This window comes from Bombina bombina, chromosome 2 (genome assembly GCF_027579735.1).
Source record: "Bombina bombina isolate aBomBom1 chromosome 2, aBomBom1.pri, whole genome shotgun sequence".
Classification (NCBI taxonomy): domain Eukaryota; kingdom Metazoa; phylum Chordata; class Amphibia; order Anura; family Bombinatoridae; genus Bombina; species Bombina bombina.
In genome coordinates, this window is record NC_069500.1 from 1,247,685,107 (window position 1) to 1,247,710,990 (window position 25,884).

Consider the following 25,884-nt stretch of genomic DNA (forward strand, 5'->3'; position numbering starts at 1 on the left):
TTTTCTTCCGTTTTTGTTTTGTTTTATATGATTTAACATCCAGCCCCAACCCTAAGTTCCCCTGATTGATGCCTCTCACTGGATTGGGTCAGCTCAAATAAGCACTTATGGGCCATGAAATGATCTTAACCACTTTCATCCAGTAGGTGGCGCAGCATGCTGTGTAATGGAGGGGAGCAGCCGGCAGACCTGCTTGTGCCTCTCCATTGCACAACATGTAGCTGTGAAAAAAAAATGCAGTATTCTTTTTTTTTTTTTTTTTTTTTTTTTTTTTATAGCCAATAAAAAAAAATATATTTTTGCCCATATCGGAGGTGAAGCCCTGCCTCTAGTGACTGCACGTCACTCTGCATAGACTGAACTGGGTATTTCATTTTCTTCAGATGATGGAACAGTTACCGTAACTGGCATCTACTTTATTATTTGTATGTGTAATGTAGATTGAGTTACTTTTTTAGTATTCTTATATATCAATTTGCCCTAGTTATTTCCAACTGTTTAAAACTGTTGGATATAAAGGACAATTAGGGGCAGACAAAGTGTGGAAGCAAAGGTTGTGTGGAACGTAGCAACGTTAAAAGGACTTTAGACCCTGGTAAATAAAATGACTTTAATATGGTATATTCCACACAGCCAACGTTTATCTGTCCCTAATAGTGCTCAGAATAGATTAGCTAAGGGGAACCTAGGTTTCAATATGGCAGCGGCCATTACATTAAAAATGTAGAAATTTTAATAATGATTGAAATTAAGTTTTTTAATCCTAAACTTGCTTGTTTTATGCATTTATTTTTTTTTTTTTTTTTTTTTTTTTTTTTTTTTTGCAAGGTTTTGTAAAATGGCTTGTAAACCTTTTTAGACGTAATTCGTAAATACAAAAAAGGAAAATTAAATGCAGTTATTTCAGCTGGCAAAGGCAGTAAGTAGTTTGGTTTCTATTACTAATGTGTCTCTTTTTTACATTGTAGGTTTTGGAGGTAGCTGCTTTCAGAAGGACGTCCTGAACCTAGTGTACTTGTGTGAGGTTCTGAACCTGCATGAGGTAGCGAGGTACTGGCAGCAGGTATGTACTGTTATGTGCTAATAACTGCCAAGAGAGTAAATGTATAGGGTTACAAAAAGTTAACACGCTCTTTGAGATTAATATATAAAATGTTTAATTATGCATAGTAACAAAACCCAAAAAACATACATTATTTAGCATTTTTTTTCCAGTAATTTTTACACTGAATATTGTGGGCTTTCCAGTTCCCCTGAGTTTCTTTAACATAGAGTGTTTGCTATATTGAAAATCTAGGTTAATCTTCTCTTATAGCTTCTGCTGAGGACACTTTGTAGCAGATAAAATGTGGAATTTAGCAAATGTCAAACTTTTAAAGGGACAGTCAACACTAGAATTTTTGTTGTTTTAAAACATGACCCCTTAATTACCCATTCCCCAGTTTCGCATAACCAACACAGTTATAATAATACATGTTTTACCTCTATAATTACCTTGTATCTAAGCCTCTGCAGACTGCCCCCTTATTTCAGTTCTTTTGACAGACTTGCATTTTAGCCAATCAGTGCTCACTCCTGTAAATTCAAGTGCATGAGCTCAATGTTGTCTTTATGAAATACATTAACTAACGCCCTCTAGTGGTGAAAAACTGTCAAAATGCATTTAGATTAGAGGCGGCCTTTAAGGTCTAAGACATTAGCATATGAACCTTCTAGGTTTAACTTGCAACTAAGAATACCAAGAGAACAAAGCAAAATTGGTGCTAAAAAAATAAATTGGAAAGTTGTTTAAAATTACAGGCCCCATCTGAATCGTGTTTTTTTTTATTTTGGACTTGGCTGTCCCTTTTAAAATGTTTATTTCATGATTCAAATAGCTCATGCAATTTTAAACCACTTCACAATTTTTTCAGGCTAATCTTTGCTTTGAATACATGATTCTATCTGGCATGCTGAGGTGGAAATGAGAGGGTGACAGAAGTGAAGCTTTGGGAAATAAGAAAGCTAAAAGGGAGAGTAACTTGGCCTTTGTTGTTTAAGGTGTATTAGGTTTGAAACCTACTTTTCACGGAGGCTTTTCCTTCTCCACCAGTAGAAATGCAGGACTATTCCTCATCAGCCACAGAGGATGAATACTGAAAAAGACAACATGAATTTCTGCTGGTTTTATTAATTATTGGTCTTTCATAAATGATAAAATATATAAAAGCCATTGAAATAGTTAAGACACATTCTACCTACAATGTCTCATTTAAGACTCTCTTTTTGAGACTATGGGATGTGTGTGATGGTTTGTGCAATATGTTTTTTAGCATGTTAAACTATCACTAAACCGCTTTTACATCTCAGGTCATTGATATGAATGACTATCAGAGAAGAAGGTTTACCTCACGGATTATTGACTGCCTTTTCAACACCGTCACAGACAAAAAAATTGCTGTTCTTGGCTTTGCATTCAAGAAAGACACTGGAGATACCAGGTAAGAGACTAATGAGAGGAACAATTTTATTAAAGGCAAACTGGCATGATATTAAAGCCGTTGGCAGTGAGTGAGTTGCCTGGAACATGGTACTCTATGCAGCGTATAAAAGTTAGAAATAAATAAAAAAGATAGATATATTCAGACAAAATGGCTGCTGGATCTCAGAAGATCTGAATATACGTATCCGATATACTTGAGAGATTATTCTGTTGATCAAGCATCTTTCAATAAGAGGAAGCAGAGCTCCTAACTGGATTTGCCTCAGTCTCAAAACTCAGATGTGCAACTAGAGCTGCTGACTGGATCAGTGGTGGTTTCCACTATGGACCTGCAGTGCACTTCTACTGTGTGTTTAACCCCCCCCACAAAGGGGTTATACACACAGAAGTGTAAAAATCTATAGCTTTAAAATTACATGACCTAATGAATTATAACTAAACTACTATGGCCCTTTAGGCAAATTTTCAAAATACCTGTAACTTTATTTTATTTTTTAAGGTATATATTTATTAAATACAATCCAATCATAAAATACAGGAAAATTAACATACGTTTTTGGCTGGAAATATTTAACATCATAAATTCAGCTCATCACAATAATTTTTACCTTCTTGTTCAAAAGTATAACTTGGATTACATTTTTGTTCTTTTTCCCTGCAAATAATACAACCCAAATTACAAAAAAAAATGGTATAAAAAATTAACATTTAGTTCCCCCCCCCCGTCTCCCATGGCCCAAACCCCTAATTATGCAACACTATTCAGGGTCATAGATTAACACAAAGATTCTATAACTGTTAGTGTACTTCTCTGTATAGTGAGATCCATGATGCTGGGAATTTGTCTAACAACACTAATTCTGCAAAACTATTGGAACCCAAAAAAGGATTTAATATACGTCTTTGTATCTTGTGGGAGTAAATTTTAATTATAGGGAGCCATCCTACTAGGAACTTTTTAATCCCCCCCCCCCTGTTAATTGTATATGGAACGATTCAAAAATGATTTGGTTCTGTATTTCTCTGATAAAGAGTGAGAAACTAGGGGCTGTTCTTCCCTTCCAGGCTTTCAATATTAAATGTCTGGACAATAAGATTACTGTATTCGATTTGCTTCCATGTAGACTTTGATTATCTGTTTGGGTTTTAAGGAATATGATCTCTTCTGGCCCAATGGAGATATCAACCCTATAATTTTTATTAAGCCATTAAATAACCTTATTCAGAATTGATAGATCTTTGGACAGAGGCCGAACATGTGCAGAATGTCTGCTTTCGAATATGAGCAGCGTGGACATACGAATGTTTGCGCTAGAAACATTCTTTTCAATCTAGCAGGGGTAAGATGGTAATTATTCAACAATTTCATGTGTGACTCTTTCCAGTTTATTGAGACCCTACATTTACTTAATGTGGTGAAACTTGTCTTTACTTTTTCATGGTTCATATCCGGAAAGTAGGGTATCCATGTATTGCATATTTTATCTAGAAAAATTTGACTCTGTTTAGCCAGCATTATATTATATATTAGTGATATAGATGAGGTTCCCCCAACAGATTTTTGAATACATGTTCTGATATCCGACCATGGACCACTACTATCCAGTACACAGTCCTTACTGTTAATGAAATGTCGTATTTGAAAATAGGCAAACAGACTATTTCTGGGAAGATCAAATTGTATTATGAGAGATTCAAATGTTGCCATCTGACCCGTATCTAGTAAAAGTTGGTGGACATATTTCAGGCCCTTCTCCTCCCAGATCTTAAATGTTTTCTGACTACTTCCAGGGGCAAATTCTGCCTTACCTATTATGGGTACATTATTAATAGTACTTAGACTACCTATGTTACCAGGAATTTCACCCGGTAGATTATGTAAGATAGCTTTCAAAGAGAGAGGATAGATCATATAGCTTTCAATGTCGATTGAGGAAAACCAATTGGATTCTGCTAACCAGTCAATTGCAATTTTGACCAGGGCAGCCAGATTATAAAAGCTAATATTGGGTAAGGCAAGACCAGCTGTGTTACGTTTTTGGGTTAACTTATCAATAGAGATACGTGCTTTCCTACCATGCCAGATAAATTTAGCAAACATAGCATTTATTTTATTTATATCAGATTTTTTTAAAAGCAACAGAAGGTTCTGCAGTGGGTATAGGAATTGTGGAAAGATAATTGTCTTAATAAGAATAACTCTTGCTGATATTGACAGCGGAAAAGCTGTCCATATTTCCTTTTGAAAGAGTGTTTGGAAATTTAGATTATACCAATTATGCGGATTTTTATGCAGATGTATACCTAGATATGTAAGAGAGTCCACCACTTTAAATGGAGGTTCAAGTATACTGGATTCAGTCTTTTGTACTCGCATAAATTCACTACCTGTAACTTTATTAATAACTTATTATACAAGACAAACTAAGCCTTGTTCCAATTAGCTTTTTTCAGTGCAACATTTTATTCCTCTTTCCCATTGTCCTTTCTGTTCAATCGTGAGTATAATATGGCTTCTTTAAACACACACATAAACATGCTCTTCTATTTTTTTATTTTTTTTCCCTCTCACTCTTTAACTATATTATAGCTCATTTATTTTGTCTAACTCCTAGGAAGAAACAAAAGGCTATTGTACACAAACTTGATAGTGTCATACTCATTAAATGGATCTTTTGAAGTCACTAACAAAATCTCCACCCTATTGCTAGTCTGTTTTGCATTTACCTGATTCCAGAAGATTTTATACTGACCGTTCCTACTCACTTGAGTCATTTTGGGGTCAAGACATTATCTTCTAATTCTACAAATTGGTTCCTCTTTAACCTGGCAAGGGAGGGGGAGATGTTTCTCCTCCAGTAGTGATATGGTTCTTCTAAGAGTGTGATGTAATTGAATTGTTAGAAAATATAAATACATTTTTATTATATTTCTGATAGATGAACTGAAGCCAAGAGGAAGGACAAGAGCAGTGCCTAAAGGCTCAATGATTTTGCCTCCTCCATTTATTTGAATGTATTGTAATATTTATAACATAGCTGTCCAGGGACAGTGTAATGTAAAATCGGTTTCCTTTTAGGGTGTTTTCAATGCCATTTTTCAGGGGTTCATGAAACCTAAGGATTTTTTTTTTCCTGTAAAATAATCATGTCAAAACCTATTCACAGCAGCAGTGCAATTTATAGTCTAGATTCTGGAATTTCTCTGTCAAGCACGTTCCACCTTCTGCTCCTGGCTCTTATATTAGAAAATATTAAGTAAAACACTGTGAAATTAGTTATTCTGAAGCATCTGTCTCTTTCTAAATGATTTTGTGATATAACTTTGTCTCTAGTAACCCCTATCTTGTGTTGACAGATATTTCAGGATTGTGTTGGCACATTCTTATTAATATGTATATGTCTTCCTTAGGGAGTCATCCAGTATTTACATAAGCAAATACCTCATGGATGAAGGTGCCAGACTGTATATTTTTGATCCAAAGGTTCCAAGAGCGCAAATCATTATGGACCTATCTCAGCCTGGAGTTGCTGCTGATAACCGAGGTAGGAGCCTTCTAACATACCTGATATAAGCTTGCAATACACAAACTATAATTTTTGTTCGATTGAAAAAAAAATGAAAAATAATAATGAATCCTTTTGTAATGATGGGTAATTTGTAACCCCCCCCAAAAAAATTCTATCATAATTCAAATAGAATGAAAAATGTGAAATAAATATAAAAAAAAATTTAAATCTTAATTTTGTCCTCTTGGTAGTTTTTGTTAAAAAGTAGGTAGGATTAGGATGATTGCACGTCTGAAGCACTATATTGCTGTAGTTTTTCTAGAATGTTTTAACAACGAAAGAGCACAACATGGCAGCATGTTTGCTGCTGCACGTTACCTACCTTTGTATCCTCTTCAACAAAGTTTATCATGAGAACAGTGGAAATTGGGTAAAAGAAGATATAGATATATACACACTTCTCTGGTGGGTTCAAGATGACCTAAATATGACTAATTCTGCTTTGTCTTTTTAGTTTCAGAGCTGGTTCATATTACTACAGACCTTTATGAAGCATGTGATGGTGCCCATGCAATAGTTATTTGTACAGAGTGGGACATGTTTAAGGTAATAGTTCCTTATAAACTTGGCTGCACATTAGCCATACAGTATGGTTTGGGTGTTTTTATACTTGGTACAAAAACAAGCTGAATCTTGCTAAAACTTTTACAGCAATATCTGTTTGTTTTGTGCTTTCACACTGACTTGTTACATGCTCTTCTCTGCTCTTCTCCTTGCTTTTTGCCAGATCCCATGTTTCATAATTGCACTGCCAAATTTTCACCATGTCAATGTAATACAGGTGGCCCTCGGTTTACAACGGTTCAATTTACACCGTTTCAGAATAACAACCTTTTTTTACAGTCATGTGACTGCTATTGAAAAGCGTTGAGAAGCAGTGCATTTATTAAAATAGCCAGTAGGTGGAGCTGTCCGCTTCTGTTTCAGCCAAGCAAGCTGAAATTACTCAGTTTAACCAGACCTGATCTATTGAGCAGCTTGCAAAGGAACACGATCTTCCTGTCTATAAATCAGTCCAGATTGGAATGCATAGAAAGAACTGTTTGCAGAAAAATGCAAGTGAAGTCTGTGTTGTGTGATTATTTTATTAGGTTTATAATGCTATTTAGCATTTAAAGTCTTCATTTCAAAGCTTTAAAAATAATGTATTAGGTGTTACTTATGACAATTTTGAGAGGGGCCTGGAACCTAACTCCCTCACTTCCCATTGACTTACATTATAAACTGGGTTTCAATTTACAACGGTTTCGATTTACAACCATTCCTTCTGTAACCTAACCCCGGCGTAAACTGAGGGCTACCTTGTATAACTTTCTGCAGGTGCCACTGAATTAAATTAATTTTGTTCTTAGCGCTTCATGATTTTGCTCCTGGTTGTTGGAAACTGTATATTTAGCTTAGAAGGACAAAAAAAATAATCTTAATACGTATTTTCTGCATATGAATGAGCACTATTAAAACATGTTAAAAATATTTTAGCATGGGGGAAAAAGGGACATTTTCAACAATTTCTTTTCTCCCTTTTTTTTTTTTTTTTTTTTTTTTTTTTCGTTTCCAATGATCCACTTTACTTGCTGGAGTGTATTAAATTGATTACAAGTATTTCCTTTACCCTGATATTGGCCTTCAACATAGTTGATTTAGCCTGTGGTATCCCCACCTATCCTGAAAGGTTTTTGGCCTTAGGTCCAAGCTATAGATAAGCTGTGTAAAGTCAGCAGAAGAAATGACACTCCCAGTGTGGTATAGAACAGATAAGGTAATAAAATGTTAATTTTCCACTGTTCCCTCCAAGTATTGATTGGTTTACGGACAGATGTGTGTTGATACAGTAATGAGATCTGATTATACCTACAAGCTCAACCCATTTTATTAGATTATTGCTTCAAAACACAAAATAAGCAAATTCATATACACAAACCTTAAAAAAGCAAATCTCATACATGTTATACTCTGCAGTTGTAAAAAAAAAAAAAAAGTAATTGGAAACGCATGAAGGAAAAACAATTTTACAGTATACTGTCCCTTTTTATTAGTTATTTGTAGAGCGCCAACAGATTCTGCAGCGCTATAAACATAGGCGGAATATAAGGAAACATTTATAGGGATCAGATGGGTAGAGGGCCCTGCCAAGAGTCGCACTGTTGTAGTCGGCTCTAAAGAAGGTAATCTACAAACAGCTGGACTCTTAGGCTTACATGCTAAGGAGATTCAAGGGGATAGCAATGGAGGAGAGGAACTGGTATAAAGAAAGGTTAGTGTATGTTGTATGCATCCCTGAACAGTAGAGTCTTTAGGGAGCGTTTGAAGCTTTCAAAGCTAGGGGAGAGTCTTGTGGAGCGAGGTAGAGAGTTCCACAAGATGGGAGCCAGTCTGGAGAAGTCCTGTAAGCGGGAGTGTGAGGAGGTAACGAGAGGAGTAGATTAGGATAATGTCTTGATTTTGAAGCCAACAGGAAGTGCAACTGGCTGACTGCTCACTGGCTAATAAGCATAACTCACTGTTTTATTGGTGGACAGTTAGTGACCCACCTCACCAAGCATTTTTTCACAATGCAGGAACATCTATCTTACAAAAATGATACATTCAAAATGTTCTTTTAGAAAGCATGTGTGCCATTTTAAAGCAGACACAGATACATATTGATTTATATGAGACAAGGGCAAAGTTTGCATATTTTACCTCCATTGTGAATAAAAACTTTTTTGTTACTATGGAAATCATTACCCACTTTTCTTTAGGAGCTGGACTTTCATCGTATCCACAGTAAGATGCTGAAGCCAGCATTCATTTTTGATGGAAGACGGGTCCTTGATGATCTTCATGGGGAGCTTCAAAACATTGGCTTCCAGGTAATAAACCATATAAACATGCAATAGATATATTTAAGACTAGTGCTGAATTGAGGTTTTGTCATTCCTTACTGGAGGATTGGAACCCTGAGTTTACAGTGTCCCTTGCATACATTTTGCTACACACATAGCTAATCAGAGGATTTTCTTCTTTATTGTTGGGTGGTACAAGAACCTGTAGATGCTTAGGTACATGTCTAGAGTTTGATCTTGGGAATAGTAAGTAAAACCGCCCTTAAAGGGACAGTCTAGTCCATAATAAACTTTCATGATTCAGATAGAGAATGTAATTTTAAACAATTTACTTTTATCGCCAATTTTGCTTTGTTCTCTTCGTATTCTTAGTTGAGGTTCATATGCTAATGTCTAAGCCCTCGAAGGCCGCCTATTCTCTCAGGGCATTTTGACAGTTTTTCACCACTAGAGGGTGTTAGTTCATGTGTATCATATAGATAACACTGTGCTCATGCACGTGGAGTTCCAGTGAGCCAGCTCTGATTGGCTCAAATGGATGTCTGTCAAAAGAACTGAAATAAGGGGTAAGTTTGCAGAGGCTTAGATACAGGGTAATTACAGAGGTAAAAAGTGTATTTATATAACTCTGTTGGTTATGCAAAACTAGGGAATGGGTAATTAAAGGGACATGAAACCCCCAAAAAAATTATTTCATGATTAAGGTAGAACATACAATTTTATTTTATTTTTTTTTAAACCACTTTTTCCAGTTTACTTCTACAGGGAGTGCAGAATTATTAGGCAAATGAGTATTTTGACCACATCATCCTCTTTATGCATGTTGTCTTACTCCAAGCTGTATAGGCTCGAAAGCCTAATACCAATTAAGCATATTAGGTGATGTGCATCTCTGTAATGAGAAGGGGTGTGGTCTAATGACATCAACACCCTATATCAGGTGTGCATAATTATTAGGCAACTTCCTTTCCTTTGGCAAAATGGGTCAAAAGAAGGACTTGACAGGCTCAGAAAAGTCAAAAATAGTGAGATATCTTGCAGAGGGATGCAGCACTCTTAAAATTGCAAAGCTTCTGAAGCGTGATCATCGAACAATCAAGCGTTTCATTCAAAATAGTCAACAGGGTCGCAAGAAGCGTGTGGAAAAACCAAGGCGCAAAATAACTGCCCATGAACTGAGAAAAGTCAAGCGTGCAGCTGCCAAGATGCCACTTGCCACCAGTTTGGCCATATTTCAGAGCTGCAACATCACTGGAGTGCCCAAAAGCACAAGGTGTGCAATACTCAGAGACATGGCCAAGGTAAGAAAGGCTACAAGACACACAAGCTGAAACGTTAAGACTGGGCCAAGAAATATCTCAAGACTGATTTTTCTAAGGTTTTATGGACTGATGAAATGAGAGTGAGTCTTGATGGGCCAGATGGATGGGCCCGTGGCTGGATTGGTAAAGGGCAGAGAGCTCCAGTCCGACTCAGACACCAGCAAGGTGGAGGTGGAGTACTGGTTTGGGCTGGTATCATCAAAGATGAGCTTGTGGGGCCTTTTCGGGTTGAGGATGGAGTCAAGCTCAACTCCCAGTCCTACTGCCAGTTTCTGGAAGACACCTTCTTCAAGCAGTGGTACAGGAAGAAGTCTGCATCCTTCAAGAAAAACATGATTTTCATGCAGGACAATGCTCCATCACACACGTCCAAGTACTCCACAGCGTGGCTGGCAAGAAAGGGTATAAAAGAAGAAAATCTAATGACATGGCCTCCTTGTTCACCTGATCTGAACCCCATTGAGAACCTGTGGTCCATCATCAAATGTGAGATTTACAAGGAGGGAAAACAGTACACCTCTCTGAACAGTGTCTGGGAGGCTGTGGTTGCTGCTGCACGCAATGTTGATGGTGAACAGATCAAAACACTGACAGAATCCATGGATGGCAGGCTTTTGAGTGTCCTTGCAAAGAAAGGTGGCTATATTGGTCACTAATTTGTTTTAGTTTTGTTTTTGAATGTCAGAAATGTATATTTGTGAATGTTGAGATGTTATATTGGTTTCACTGGTAAAAATAAATAATTGAAATGGGTATATATTTGTTTTTTGTTAAGTTGCCTAATAATTATGCACAGTAATAGTCACCTGCACACACAGATATCCCCCTAAAATAGCTATAACTAAAAACAAACTAAAAACTACTTCCAAAACTATTCAGCTATGATATTAATGAGTTTTTTGGGTTCATTGAGAACATGGTTGTTGTTCAATAATAAAATTAATCCTCAAAAATACAACTTGCCTAATAATTCTGCACTCCCTGTATTATCAAATTTGCTTCATTCTCTTGGTATCATTTGTTGAAGGAGCAGCAATGCACTACTGGTTTCTAACTGAACACATGCGTGAGCCAATGACAATCGGTGTATGTATGTATGTATGTATGTACAATGCCTTGCAAAAGTATTCACCCCCCTTGACTTTTTACCTATTTTGTTACATTACAGCCTTAAGTTCAATGTTTTATTAATCTGAATTTTATGTGATGGATCAGAACACAATAGTCTACGTTGGTGAAGTGAAATGAGAAAAATATATACATAAAACTATTTTTTAGAAATACACATCAGAAAATTGGTATGTGCGTATCTATTCACCCCTTTGTTATGAAGCCCATAAAAAGCTCTGGTGCAATCAATTACCTTCATAAGTCACATAATTAGTGAAATGATGTCCACCTGTATGCAATCTAAGTGTCACATGATCTGTCATTTCATATACACACCTTTTTTGAAAGGCCCCAGAGGCTGCAACACCTAAGCAAGAGGCACCACTAACCAAACACTGCCATGAAGACCAAGGAACTCTCCAAACAAGTAAGGGACAATGTTGTTGAGAAGAACAAGTCAGGGTTAGGTTATAAAAAAAAAAAAAAAAAAAAAATCCAAATCTTTGTTGATCCCCAGGAGCACCATCAAATTTATCATAACCAAATGGAAAGAACATGGCACAACAGCAAACCTGCCAAGAGTTGGCCGCTCACCAAAACTCATGGACCGGGCAAGGAGGGCATTAATCAGAGAGGCAGCACAGAGACATAGGGTAACCCTGGAGGAGCTGCAGAGTTCCACAGCAGAGACTGGAGTATCTGTACATAGGACGACAATAAGCCGTATGCTCCATAGAGTTGGGCTTTATGGCAGAGTGGCCAGAAGAAAACCATTACTTTCAGCAAAAAACAAAAAGGCACATTTTGAGTTTGTGAAAAGGCATATGGGAGACTCCCAAAATGTATGGAGGAAGGTGCTCTGGTCTGATGAGACTAAAATTTAACTTTTCGGCCATCAAAGAAAACGCTATGTCTGGCGCAAACCCAACACCTTGAATCGCCCAAAGAACACCATCTCCACAGTGAATCATGGTGGTGGCAGCATCATGCTATGGGGATGTTTTTCAGCAGCCGGGACTGGGAAACTGGTCAGAGTTGAGGGAAAGATGGATGGTGCTAAATACAGGGATATTCTTGAACAAAACCTGTACCACTCTGTGCGTGATTTGAGGCTAAGACAGAGGTTCACCTTCCAGCAGGACAATGTCCCCAAACACACTGCTAAAGCAACACTTGAGTGGTTTAAGGGGAAACATGTAAATGTGTTGGAATGGCCTAGTCAAAGCCCTGACCTCAATCTAATAGAAAATCTGTGGTCAGACTTAAAGATTGCTGTTCACAAGCGCAAACCATCCAACTTGAAGGAGCTGGAGCAGTTTTGCAGGGAGGAATGCGCAAAAATCCCAGTGGTAAGATGTGGCAAGCTCTTAGAAACTTATCCAAAGTGACTTGGAGGTGTGATTGCCGCAAAAGGTGGCTCTACAAAGTATTGACTTTAGGGGGGTGAATAGTTATGCACATTGACGTTTTCTGTTATGTTGTCCTATTTGTTGTTTGCTTCACAATAAAAAAAAAAAATCTTCAAAGTTGTGGGCATGTTCTGTAAATTAAATGATGCAAATCCTCATACAATCCATGTTAATTCCAGGTTGTGAGGCAACATAACACGAAAAATGCCAAAGGGGTTGAATACTTTTGCAAGGCATTGTGTGTGTATGCAGCCACCAATCAACAGTTAGAACCTAGGTTCTTTACTGCTTCTGAGCTTTCCTAGATAAACCTTTCAGCAAAGGATAACACCAGCAGGAAGCAAATTAAATAATAGAAGTAAATTGGAAAGTTGTTTAAAATTGTATGTTCTGTCTAAATCATGAATGTCTCATTATGACTTTAGTGTCCCTTTAAGGGATTATCTATCTTTTTAAACAATAACAATTCTGGTGTAGACTGTCCCTTTAATACTATCCCAGGCAACTTGACAGGGACCTTTTTTCTTACAATTGGAAAGAGAATCTCTTTCTCTTCAATAGATGATCACGTTGATCCTCTACTTGTCAAATGAGCTTTAATGAAAATGGCTGTCTAATGCGTTAAACACCAGGATTTAAGTTATAAATGTAGGGAGGCTCTAAACTTTTGTGTCTATCTGCCAAAAATCCATACACCAAAGAGACAATATTCTTAAGAGAAAAATCCCCTGTTTTAAATGATAAATTACTTGACCTTCTAGATGTCACGTGGTTGGTGTACAGACTGCAAATTATTAACCCTTTATTCACCAACAAGTTCAGGGGGGCATTGAAACTGACTTCTCCGCAATTAAACCCATACTGTACATCCATGAGACTCCTATTGTGAATGAGAGATCATGATTCCCTAGATGCCATAATATATGGTAAAAAAAAGTAAATATTTAATCTAATATGACACTAAGTTCAGAGAAATAAAAATAAAAAAATCAGTCAAGGAAAATGTACCACCTTCTGTAACAAAATAAATATAATGATCCTAAAATCTACATAGGAAACTGGTATTTTTATCTCACTAGATGCTGTATTCAGTATAAAAAAAAACACGTAAATTTGTATCTTTTCCCCACCCCATTAGAAAATACATTAAACATTTAAAAAAATCAATTGGTATCCACTTAAAGGGACATAATACTCATATGCTAAATCACTTGAAACTGATGCAGTATAACTGTAAAAAGCTGACAGGAAAATATCACCTGAGCATCTCTGTGAGGTAAAATATCTTCCTTTTTTACATAATCTCCTCAGCTCAGCAGAGTAAGTTCTGTGTAAAAAGTTATACTTCACCTGCTCCCAGCTGCAGGTAAAAAATGAAGAAATGAACAGCAGCCAATCAGCATCAGCAGTGCTGAGGTCATGAACTCTTACTGTGTTCTCATGAGATTTGACTTAACTCTCATGAGATTTCATAGTAAGCTTCCTTTACCTGATTGTTGAAATATGAGAGTTCACGAGGCTCATCCCCTAAGCTGTCCTAGGACAGACACACTAAAATGCTGCTTAGAAATCCTTTACAATGGGAGGTGGCTACTGAGGAACTTTTGAGGTAAAATATCTTTCTTTTTTACATAGAGATGTTCAGGAGATATTTTCTAGTCAGCTTTTTACAGCTATGCTGCATCACTTTCAAGTGTTTAAACATTTGGGTATTATGGCCCTTTAAGTGAATGTTGCAGTAATGTTACCATTATGATGACTCATTCCTTCTATATATTGGGTGTAGCTGTGCAGATGTTCTGTTAGACTTGACTAAGCCAAAAGGAATTGGTTAAATGCTGTTGCAAAAGAATTTGGCAAGACATACACTGTAGCGTGTTCATGTTACATTACTCTTATGAGGGAGTTCACTGACCAGTGGTGATCTTGGACTGTATCAATTTTATGATTATTCTGTTTTGCATATTAACCATTTCCTAATGCACTAAAAGAAAACAAATGTTTTTTTACGTGGCCTTATATAAATAGAATACAAACAGTAATTGATCCTGAAATCCCCAATGTGTATCAAGTCATGTTAGGTGTTCTAAGAATTCAATTTTTTTATGTGAAATTGAATGAAAAGTGAAAACTCAATATTTTGCTGTTTTTATGTATTCCCCTTCATTAAAGCTGATCGACAGTAGGTGCCTGTAGCAGGAATCCTAGGCCTTTTATGCCCTAGAAATGTGGGTTATGTCATCATTTAATGCTGAGGATTGGTACGGTGGGGGATCTGTGGTACCACAGAATGTGAACAAAACACAAGTAAACCTCTGCAATACATTTGCAATGCCCTCTTTTGGATTCAACAAAGAAAATATAAGAGAATAATATAATTAGTGTGTTTGTCTATATCTCTATCATCTCTATCCATACAGATCTGTAGTTCTGGCATAAAAAAAAAGGCGATTTAATTAAAGGGATATGAAACCCACATTTTTTATTTTCTTTCATGACTCCGATAGAGCATGTGATTTTTAAACAACTTTCTATTTGACTTCTATGATCAATTTTTCTTCTCTTGGTATCTTTTTTTTTTTTTGAAAGGCAGGGATGTAAGCTTACGAGCCAGCCCATTTCTGGAACACTATATGGCAGCAGTTTTGCAAGAATGTTATCCATTTGCAAGAGCACTAGATAGCAGCACTATTTACTGCCATGTAGTACTCAAGATGCCTACCTAGGTATCTCTTCAACACAGAATATCATGGAAACAAAGCACATTTGATAATAGAAGTAAACTAGAAACTTGTTTAAAATGTTGTGCTCTGTTTGAATCACAAAATATATTTTTTTGGGCTTCATATACCTTTTTAAAACTTAGTAGGGTATCCCACCATTTCAAATTATGTGAATAAATAAAACATAAATATATAAACAAACTTCAGATGAACAATTCTTCAACCCCCATATACACACAGATCCAAAAGTGTATACATTGGATTCACATAGAGGACAAGAGAAACACTTTTTTTTTTTATTGCAAATCGGGAGAAATCTGATTGGTTAGGGAATGAAGAGCCAGACAATGCCCTGGAGGAACACATTATGATAAACAATCTTTGTTGCATTTATGAGGAACATCTGATTATATTATGTTAGTAACTAAATACATTACTTTATTTTGCAGGTCGAGACCATTGGGAAAAAGGTAGCATCCAAGAGAATTCCAATCCCATTTACACCTACAGCCGATATTCCAAAAATAACTCTGCAAGATCATCCTCATAAGAAGCCCAGAGTATAAGAGATTTTTTTTTTTTAAATTCTGTACCGATTAGCTATGATCAAATATTTTGTGGTATATCTACAGAACGTACACATCTAGTCAACGGCATATCTACAGAACGTACACAACTAGCAAATGAAAAACGGTTCAAAGTAGAACAGCTCTTTAAAAAAACAAAAATAGAGAATTGAATTCTTGCTAATACAACTCGATTTTCAAAGATTATTGTTTAAACGTTCACCAATGCCATCCCTGCTACATAATTTATTTGTAAATAATTCACTTAACACTCTACACACATTATGGATTACGTTGTTATAAAATGAAGACCAAAAAACTTTCTGCTAACTTAATACAATTTTTTTTTCTTTATTTCCTTGCAAATATAAGAACAAAGTGAAGAAAAAAAGGCCAACAAGTTTTATATATGGTAAATCATTATACCAATCGGGAAAGGGGGGGGGGGGGCAAAATTACTTTATCTATAACTCTTGTGTAATTTAGAAGAAATTAAACTAGATTAATCCTATCTTTGACTTTATAAATGACAACTTTTCTACTAGGTTATTTATAGGAATATTTTGAATTTGATATTTTGAACCTTTTTATATATATATATATTACAATATTAAACGTATATTTTTATAATCTTATATCTAGTCAATACAGGAATGGGGGAAAACATCACAAAAAAAAAACTAAACAAATCTTAACAAAATTACATGATTTATCATTCCTCTGTATTTTATATTTACATCGGTATAGAAAGGAATAATGTACCCAGTCTTTTACCGGTTCATCTGTAATTCGCAGTGTTGCATTTTTACTACATGCCCGTTTTTTGTTCACTCATATAAATAGAAGTTACCAGTTAGAATGAGATTCCGATAAAAACGTTATGCCAACATTTTGAGTGTCCCTTCTTAGGTAATGCTTTGTGTACTAGTAAGAAAAAAAATGTCATGCAATGTGGCTTTGATATGAAGATCCTCATTGGATAATAACCAGCATGTGGTATCTGCTCTATGAGCAGACAGTTCTTGTGTTTTGAAATCTTAAAACAAAAATAGAATTTATACATTGTATTTAAAGGCTGCTACAACAGTAAAATGCCTTTTTCTAATAAGGGTATTCAATGCTATGTATAATAATAGTGCAGGTAATTTTGTTTAAAGCCACAACAAATTGTTTGACCAGTGAGCTAATTGACCGAGTTAAGCATTTAATGCCTTTTTTTAATGTAACCTGGCAACGTGATCAGATGCTGTATTTCACTATATATTATGTATAATAAATATATTGATTTTTTTTGGAACAGCATTTTTTTTGTCTTAATCTAGTTTCTTATCTTAATTTCTGTGAAGTTTTTGTGATTTTTTTTTTTTGATTTTTTTTAATTATTTTGAAAAGTTCAATCACTTATTTAGGAGGGCTACTACTTGCTCTTAATCTGTAAGTATTGTTGTTTATTCACAGTGCAAATTAACTTGCTTGTTTTTAGCCAACTGAGAAACGCAGACAGATCAAACCTCCCACCAAATCATTAACTGCTAAACTATCCTGAGAGGGTTACAATGCACTGCAAAGCTACTGCCACCCCTGCTTTAATATATACCTCATAGAAACTGTATATAATAGAACCTCACCTCTTAATCATCCTACTCTTCCAGAACCTTATCATTAACTTCTGACCCCCAAATAGTAGCACTCCTGAGTGTGGCTCCCACCAATACATCCATGTAAATTAAAGTTTTTGCTTTAATCTAAGTTTTCTTTCATCTTAATTGACACCCTCATTTCTAAAAAAAAATAAAAACTGTAGTTAAATTAACCCCACTATCAAGTGCTGCAGACTATGATGACAGTGGCGTGCTGAATCTACATATTTTTATTTTCTCCTGGAAGTGTCAGGCTGCTTCACAGAGTTTAAGATTGGGGGTGGTGGGATAAGAATTCAAACCCCTTGATCTTAGAATATCTATATATCATAATTGTAGCCGTTTTCTCAGCTGCCAGTGCCTAAGATGGCATACACTGGAGAGGGTAGGAGGGTTAAAGTGTTGCTTGAAGGGATCAGAGAGGTGGGAGGAAAAGGGGGGGATTCTACAATACAGTGTGGGTGGGGGGGGGTTTGCCCTAAAATTTCATATTGGCAGGTCTGCCAGTACCTAAGATGGTGGTGACCATTGGGTGGTGAGGGAGGGGAGAGAGTTGTTTGGGGGGGGATCAGGGGGTGAAAGGATCAACTGAGAGGGTAATCTCTTTACTACATATAAACTTATCCTTGCAAGTTACCTGTTTAACCTCTTCACCATCGGGGGATTTCAGAAGTGTGGTATGCAGCTGCAACTAGTGGCCTTATAATTACCAAAGAGCAATGGCAAAGCCATATATGTCTGCTATTTCTGAACAAAGGGGATCCCAGAGAAACTTACAATCATTTGTGTTATGACTGCATACACAGTATTCAAATAATTCCAGTAAGAACCCCAAAGTTTGTGGGTTTTTTTTTTAATATGATCGCATTTGGCAGCGAAACGTTGTCATGAAATATAACAATGTGCCTAGATCAATATCTTGTTTTTTCTTTTTACTAAAAAAAAGAAATTTGGTTTTGACAGGTAAATAAAAAAACAAACAAAGCTCTCTGTTTAAATGAAGTGATAGCAAAAATGCTAAAGATTTTCTGGTCTTTTGGGCAAGTTCTTCGCTGAAATTCCTGGTCCTTAAGGGGTAAATAATCATATTGAAAGTACAAAGTAAAAATCATAATCCGTGCATTAACATTCATATTAAAGGTTCACAGAAAAAAGTGTATTAAGTACACCGTAAAAAAAAAAAACTTTAATGTACAACATAGTTTCTAAATACAATGTTCAAATTCTACTACGTTTTCTGTTGTAAAATAAGCCTTTGTGATTAGGCTAAACAGGGGCATTCCTTGGGCATGCCTGAAGTGCTCTCACAGGTCTTATCACAACTCAGGTCTGTTTTCTCGACAAATGTGAAACTTAAGTGAAAGCAACCACATTCAAATCACTATCATTTTTATTTGTCTTCGCTTGAAAAAAAAATATCAGTGCACTCATCACATTTGCTACTTGCTGGAATTTCCATCATTATTACTGGTGAACTTTAGAGAATCTGGCCCTAACATTGGTACTCTCTTGTATTCAAACTTTGTGTCTTTCAAAGTATTTATGAATAAAAACTGGTTTCCAAATTTTGTTTGGACAGCATCACTTGTAATTCTGCTTTATTACGTTGGAAGACCTTAGACATGAATGCCTTTTTTTGACATGGATAAAGATAAAAAAAGGACTGGATATTGGGTTGTAAATAAATATTGCAACCTTACAGCAAATATCTGAGTGTATCCCAGACACCATTACATTTATAAATTAAGATATTTTTCACTGATTTACTTTTTGAAATTCTAAACAACTTTGGGGTTAAATTGTAATTGCATATTATTATTATTAGTTATTTGTAGAGCGCCAACAGATTCCGCAGCGCTGTAAACCGAGGGTAGTACAACAAAACAATTAAAGGGATCAAATGAGTAGAGGGCCCTGTCAAGAGTTGCACTGTTGTAATTAGCTCTTAAGAAGGTGATCTACAGACAGCTGGATTTAAGGGGGTTCAAGGGAAGCAATGGAGGAGTGGAAATAAGCACAGCTGGAAATTTTAGCATTTTCTTAAGAACGTCTTAATTGAACAACTAGATTGTCGCCTTTTGCATATATTAAAATTGTTATTCAAAATTAGTACATCTTTGTTCAACTAAGCCAGGAATATTCTACCATTCTACATTCTTTCTGTGTAACTTCTTGAAAGAAGATCCAATTGTTTCGCTCTCAGCCTTGCTAAAATGTTCTCATTGCCCTTATTTAACTAAACAAAGTATTATCAGATTTACTTTGCAATGATTTGTAGTGCACTGGAAATCAAGATTTTAGTCAAATTATTTAATCCCCCCCACCCATTAATGTATAATATAAACCATACAGCTATAGTTCAAATTCACTCTTAAAGAGAAAGAAAGATCAAAACTGAAATGTGCATTTCTCCAACATAGGTGTGTCCGGTCCACGGCGTCATCCTTACTTGTGGGATATTCTCCTCCCCAACAGGAAATGGCAAAGAGCCCAGCAAAGCTGGCCATATAGTCCCTCCTAGGCTCCGCCTACCCCAGTCATTCTCTTTGCCGTTGCACAGGCAACATCTCCACGGAGATGGCTTAGAGTTTTTTGGTGTTTAAATGTAGTTTTTGTTCTTCAATCAAGAGTTTGTTATTTTAAAATAGTGCTGGTATGTACTATTTACTCTGAAACAGAAAAGAGATGAAGATTTCTGTTTGTAAGAGGAAAATGATTTTAGCAACCGTTACTAAAATCGATAGCTGTTTCCACACAGGACTGTTGAGATGAAGTAACTTCAGTTGGGGGAAACAGTGGGCAGACTTTGCTGCTTGAGGTATGACACATTTCTAACAAGACTCGGTAATGCTGGAAGCTGTCATTTTCCCTATGGGAACCGGTAAGCCATTTTCTTAGTTTAAGTAAAAGAATAAAGGGCTTCATTAGGGCTTAAAAAACTGGTAGACATTTTTCTGGGCTAAAACGATTACTTTACTAAGTATATTTGGCAGATTATTACTTTTAATAGTTGTTAAATCTTGGGGATTGTTTTAATAAAAACGGCAGGCACTGTATTGGACACCTTTTTCACTGGGGGCCTTTCCTAGTCATAGACAGAGCCTCATTTTCGCGCCTCTAATGCGCAGTTGTTTTTGGAAAGCATGGCATGCAGATGCATGTGTGAGGAGCTAAGAACCACTGAAAAAGCTTATAGAAGGCATCATTTGGTATCGTATTCCCCTCTGGGCTTGGTTGGGTCTCAGCAAAGCAGATACCTGGGACTGTATAGGGGTTAAATGTAAAAACGGCTCCGGTTCCGTTATTTTAAGGGTTAAAGCTTTCAAATTTGGTGTGCAATACTTTTAAGGCTTTAAGTTACTGTGGTGAAATTTTGGTGAATTTTGAACAATTCCTTCATACTTTTTCACATATTCAGTAATAAAGTGTGTTCAGTTTAAAATTTAAAGGGACAGTAACGGTTTTATTTTAAAACGTTTTTTGTGCTTTGTTGACAAGTTTAAGCCTGTTTAACATGTCTGAACCATCAGATAACGATGTTCTATATGTATGAAAGCCAATGTGTCTCCCCATTTAAATATATGTGATATATTTGTGTCATAATGTCCAAACAAAGTAGGGATAATAATGCCATAGATATGATATTGCCCAAGATGATTCCTCTAATGAGGGGAGTAAGCATGGTACTGCATCATCCCCTTCTGTGTCTACACCAGTTTTGCCCACACAAGAGGCCCCTAGTACATCTAGTGCGCCAATACTTATTACCATACAACAATTAATGGCTGTAATGGATAATTCTATTGCATGCATTTTTTCCAAAATGCCTACTTATCAGAGAAAGCGTGATTGCTCTGTTTTAAACACTGAAGAGCAAAAGGACGCTGATGATATCTGTTCTGACATACCCTCACACCTATCTGAAGGGGCCAGGAGGGAGGTTTTGTCTGAGGGAGAAATTTCAGATTCAGGGAAAATTTCTCAACAAGCAGAACCTGATATTGTAACTTTTAAATTTAAATTACAACATCTCCACGCACTACTTAAGGAGGTATTATCTACTCTGGATGATTGTGACAATTTGGTCATTCCAGAGAAATTAGGTAAGATGGACAAGTTCCTAGAGGTTCCGGTGCCCCCCGATGTTTTTCCTATACCCAAGCGGGTGGCGGACATAGTAAATAAGGAGTGGGAAAGGCCCGGCATACCTTTTGTCGACCCCAGAAAGGACTTATAGCATACAGTCCCCAAGGTCGAGGGGGCTGTTTCTACTCTAAACAAACGCACTTCTATTCCTATAGACGATAGTTGTGCTTTCAAGATCCTATGGATTAAAGGTTAGAGGGTTTGCTTAAAAAGATGTTTGTTCAGCAAGGTTACCTTCTACAACCAATTTCATGCATTGTTCCTGTCACTACAGCTGCGTGTTTCTGGTCCGAAGAACTAGAAAAGTCGCTCAATAAAGAATCTTCGTACGAGGAGGTTTTGGACAGAGTTCAAGCTCTTAAATTGGCTAACTCTTTTATTTTAGATGCCGCTTTGCAATTAGCTAGATTAGCGGCGAATAATTCAGGGTTTGCTATCGTGGCGCGCAGAGCGCTTTTGCTTAACATCCCTTTCAAGGGTAAAACACTGTTTGGCCCTGACTTGAAAGAGATTATTTCAGACATCACTGGGGGAAAGGGCCACGCCCTTCCTCTGGATAGGTCTTTTAAGGCTAAAAATAAGCCAAATTTTCGTCCCTTTCGCAGAAACGGACCAGCCTCAAATTCTACACTCTCTAAGCAAGAGGGTAATACTTCTCAAACCAAGCCAGCCGGGAGGCCGATGCAAGGCTGGAACAAGGGTAAGCAGGCCAAGTCACCTGCCACTGCTACCAAAACAGCTTGAAGTGTTGGCCCCCGATCTGGGAAGGATCTGGTGGGGGGCAGACTTTCTCTCTTTGCTCAGGCTGGGGCAAGAGATGTTCAGGATCCTTGGGCGCTAGAAATAGTTTCTCAAGGTTATCTCCTGGAATTCAGGGAACTACCCCCAAGGGGAAGGTTCCACGGGTCTCAATTATCTTCGAACAGGCATTCTTACACTGTGTAGAAGACCTGTTAAGCATGGGAGTGATTCATCCTGTTCCATTAGGAGAACAAGGGATGGGTTTTTACTCCAACCTGTTCATAATTCCCAAAAAAGAGGGAACATTCAGACCTATTTTAGATCTCAAGATTCTAAACAAGTTTCTAAGGGTTTCATCGTTCAAAATGGAAACCATTCGAACGATCCTTCCTACCATCCAGGAAGGTCAATTCATGACCACGGTGGACTTAAAGGATGCGTACCTACGTATTCCTATCCACAAGGAACATTTTCGGTTCCTAAGGTTCGCCTTTCTGGACAAGCATTACCAGTTTGTGGCACTTCCATTCGGATTAGCCACTGCTCCAAGGATTTTCACAAGGGTACTAGGGTCCCTTCTAGCGGTGCTAAGACCAAGGGGCATTGCAGTAGTACCTTACTTGGACGACATCCTGATTCAAGTGTCGTCTCTGTCAAAAGCAAGGGCTCATACGGACATTGTCCTAGCCTTTCTCAGATCTCACAGGTGGAAAGTGAACATAGAAAAAAGTTCTCTGTCCCCGTCAACAAGAGTTCCCTTCTTGGGAACAATAATAGTTTCCTTAGAAATGAAGGTTTTTCTGACAGAGGCCAGAAAATCAAAACTTTTAAGCTCTTGTCAGGTACTTCATTCTGTTCTTCTTCCTTCCATAGCGCAGTGCATGGAAGTAATAGGTTTGATGGTTGCGGCAATGGACATAGTTCCTTTTGCACGAATTCATCTAAGACCATTACACCTGTGCATGCTCGGACAGTGGAATGGGGATTATACAGACTTGTCTCCGACGATACAAGTAGATCAAATAACCAGAGATTCACTCCGTTGGTGGCTGACCCTGGACAACCTGTCACAGGGAATGAGCTTCCGCAGACCAGAGTAGGTCATTGTCACGACCGACGCCAGTCTGGTGGGCTGGGGCGCGGTCTGGGAACCCCTGAAAGCTCAGGGTCTATGGTTTCGGGAAGACTCTCTTCTCCCGATAAACATAATGGAACTGAGAGCGATATTCAATGCTCTCAAGGCTTGGCCTCGACTAGCAAAGGCCAAATTCATAAGGTTTCAATCAGACATCATGACGACTGTTACATATATCAACCATCAGGGGGTAACAAGGAGTTCCCTGGCGATGGAGGAGCATCCGGGGGAGTGGGAACTCCATCTGGAAATCTTTGCCCAAATAACTCAATTATGGGGCATTCCAGACATGGTTCTGATGGCCTCTCGTCAGAACTTCATGGTCCCTTGTTACGGGTCCAAATCCAGGGATCCCAAGGCGACTCTATTGGATACAATAGTAGCACCTTGGATCTTCAACCTAGCTTATGTATTCCCACCGTTTCCTCTCATTCCCAGGCTGGTAGCCAGGATCAATCTGGAGAGGGCTTCGGTGATCTTGATAGTTCCTGTGTGGCCACGCAGGACTTGGTATGCAGACCTGGTGAATGTGTCATCGGCTCCACCATGGAAGCTACCTTTGAGACAGGACCTTCTTATTCAGGGTCCATTCGAACATCCGAATCTGGTTTTCCTCCAACTGACTGCTTGGAGTTTGAACGCTTGATTTTATCAAAGCGTGGGTTTTCAGATTCTGTAATAGATACTCTTATTCAGGCTAGAAAGCCTGTAACTAGAAAAATTTACCATAATATATGGAAAAAATATATCTGTTGGTGTGAATCTAAAGGATTCCCATGGAACAAGATAAAAATTCCTAAGATTCTTTCCTTTCTACAAGAAGGTTTGGAGAAAGGATTTTCTGCGAGTTCTCTGAAGGGACAGATCTCTGCTTTATCTGTTTTACTTCACAAAAGGCTGGCAGCTGTGCCAGACGTTTAAGCATTTGTTCAGGCTCTGGTTAGAATCAAGCCTGTTTACAGACCTTTGACTCTTCCCTGGAGTCTTAATCTAGTTCTTTCAGTTCTTCAAGGGGTTCCGTTTACATTCCGTAGATATTAAGTTATTATCTTGGAAAGTTTTGTTTTAGGTTGCAATTTCTTCCGCTAGAAGAGTTTCTGAGTTATCTGCTCTGCAGTGTTCTCCGCCCTATCTGGTCCATGCAGATAAGGTGGTTTTACGTACTGAGCCTGGTTTTCTTTCGAAGGTTGTTTCCAACAAAAATATTAACCAGGAGATAGTTGTACCTTCTTTGTGTCCGAATCCAGTTTCATAGAAGGAACGTTTGTTACACAATTTGGACATTGTCCGTGCTCTAAAATTCTATTTAGAGGCTACTGAAGATTTTAGACAAACATCTTCTTTGTTTGTTGTTTATTCTGGTTAAAGGAGAGGTAAAAAAGCAACTTCTACCTCTCTTTCCTTTTGGTTTAAAAGCATCATCAGATTGGCTTTTGAGACTGCCGGACGGCAGCCTCCTGAAAGTATCACAGCTCACTCCACTAGGGCTGTGGCTTCCACATGGGCCTTCAAGAATGAGGTTCCTGTTGACCACATTTTTTAAATTATATACTTTTGCTTCTTCGGAGGCTATTTTTGGGAGAAAGGTTTTGCAAGCCGTGGTGCCTTCCGTTTGGGTGACCTGATTTGCTCCCTCCCTTCATCCGTGTCCTAAAGCTTTGGTATTGGTTCCCACAAGTAAGGATGACGCCGTGGACCGGACACACCTATGTTGGAGAAAACAGAATTTATGCTTACCTGATAAATTACTTTCTCCAACGGTGTGTCCGGTCCACGGCCCGCCCTGGTTTTTTAATCAGGTCTGATGAATTATTTTCTCTAACTACAGTCACCACGTTACCATATGGTTTCTCCTATATATATTTCCTCCTGTCCGTCGGTCGAATGACTGGGGTAGGCGGAGCCTAGGAGGGACTATATGGCCAGCTTTGCTGGGCTCTTTGCCATTTCCTGTTGGGGAGGAGAATATCCCACAAGTAAGGATGACGCCGTGGACCGGACACACCGTTGGAGAAAGTAATTTATCAGGTAAGCATAAATTCTGTTTTCTATTTAAAATAGAAACATTTTTGCAATATACTTTCATTAGCAAAAAATGCTTCTAGTACGTTATTCGTTTTTTTTGCAGCATACGCACAGCAATAGCTTGTATGACACAAATTACATCTTCAGAAGCAATACACACCACAGCCCCTCTCTGAGCAGGCATGGTGCTT

General features: G+C 37.6%; 1 protein-coding gene across 1 annotated transcript in view; it reads left to right on the plus strand.

Moving 5' to 3' along the window:
- The window catches only part of UGDH (UDP-glucose 6-dehydrogenase), a 36,451-nt gene extending 19,143 nt beyond the window's left edge, over positions 1-17,308 (plus strand). The window contains exons 7-12 of the mRNA XM_053704045.1: positions 969-1,063; positions 2,350-2,480; positions 5,894-6,027; positions 6,506-6,597; positions 8,793-8,903; positions 15,890-17,308. Coding sequence (XP_053560020.1) covers positions 969-1,063; positions 2,350-2,480; positions 5,894-6,027; positions 6,506-6,597; positions 8,793-8,903; positions 15,890-16,006 — 680 coding nt within the window. The 3' untranslated portion in view covers positions 16,007-17,308. The remainder of the gene's footprint in view (positions 1-968; positions 1,064-2,349; positions 2,481-5,893; positions 6,028-6,505; positions 6,598-8,792; positions 8,904-15,889) is intronic.
- Positions 17,309-25,884: the final 8,576 nt, after the last annotated feature.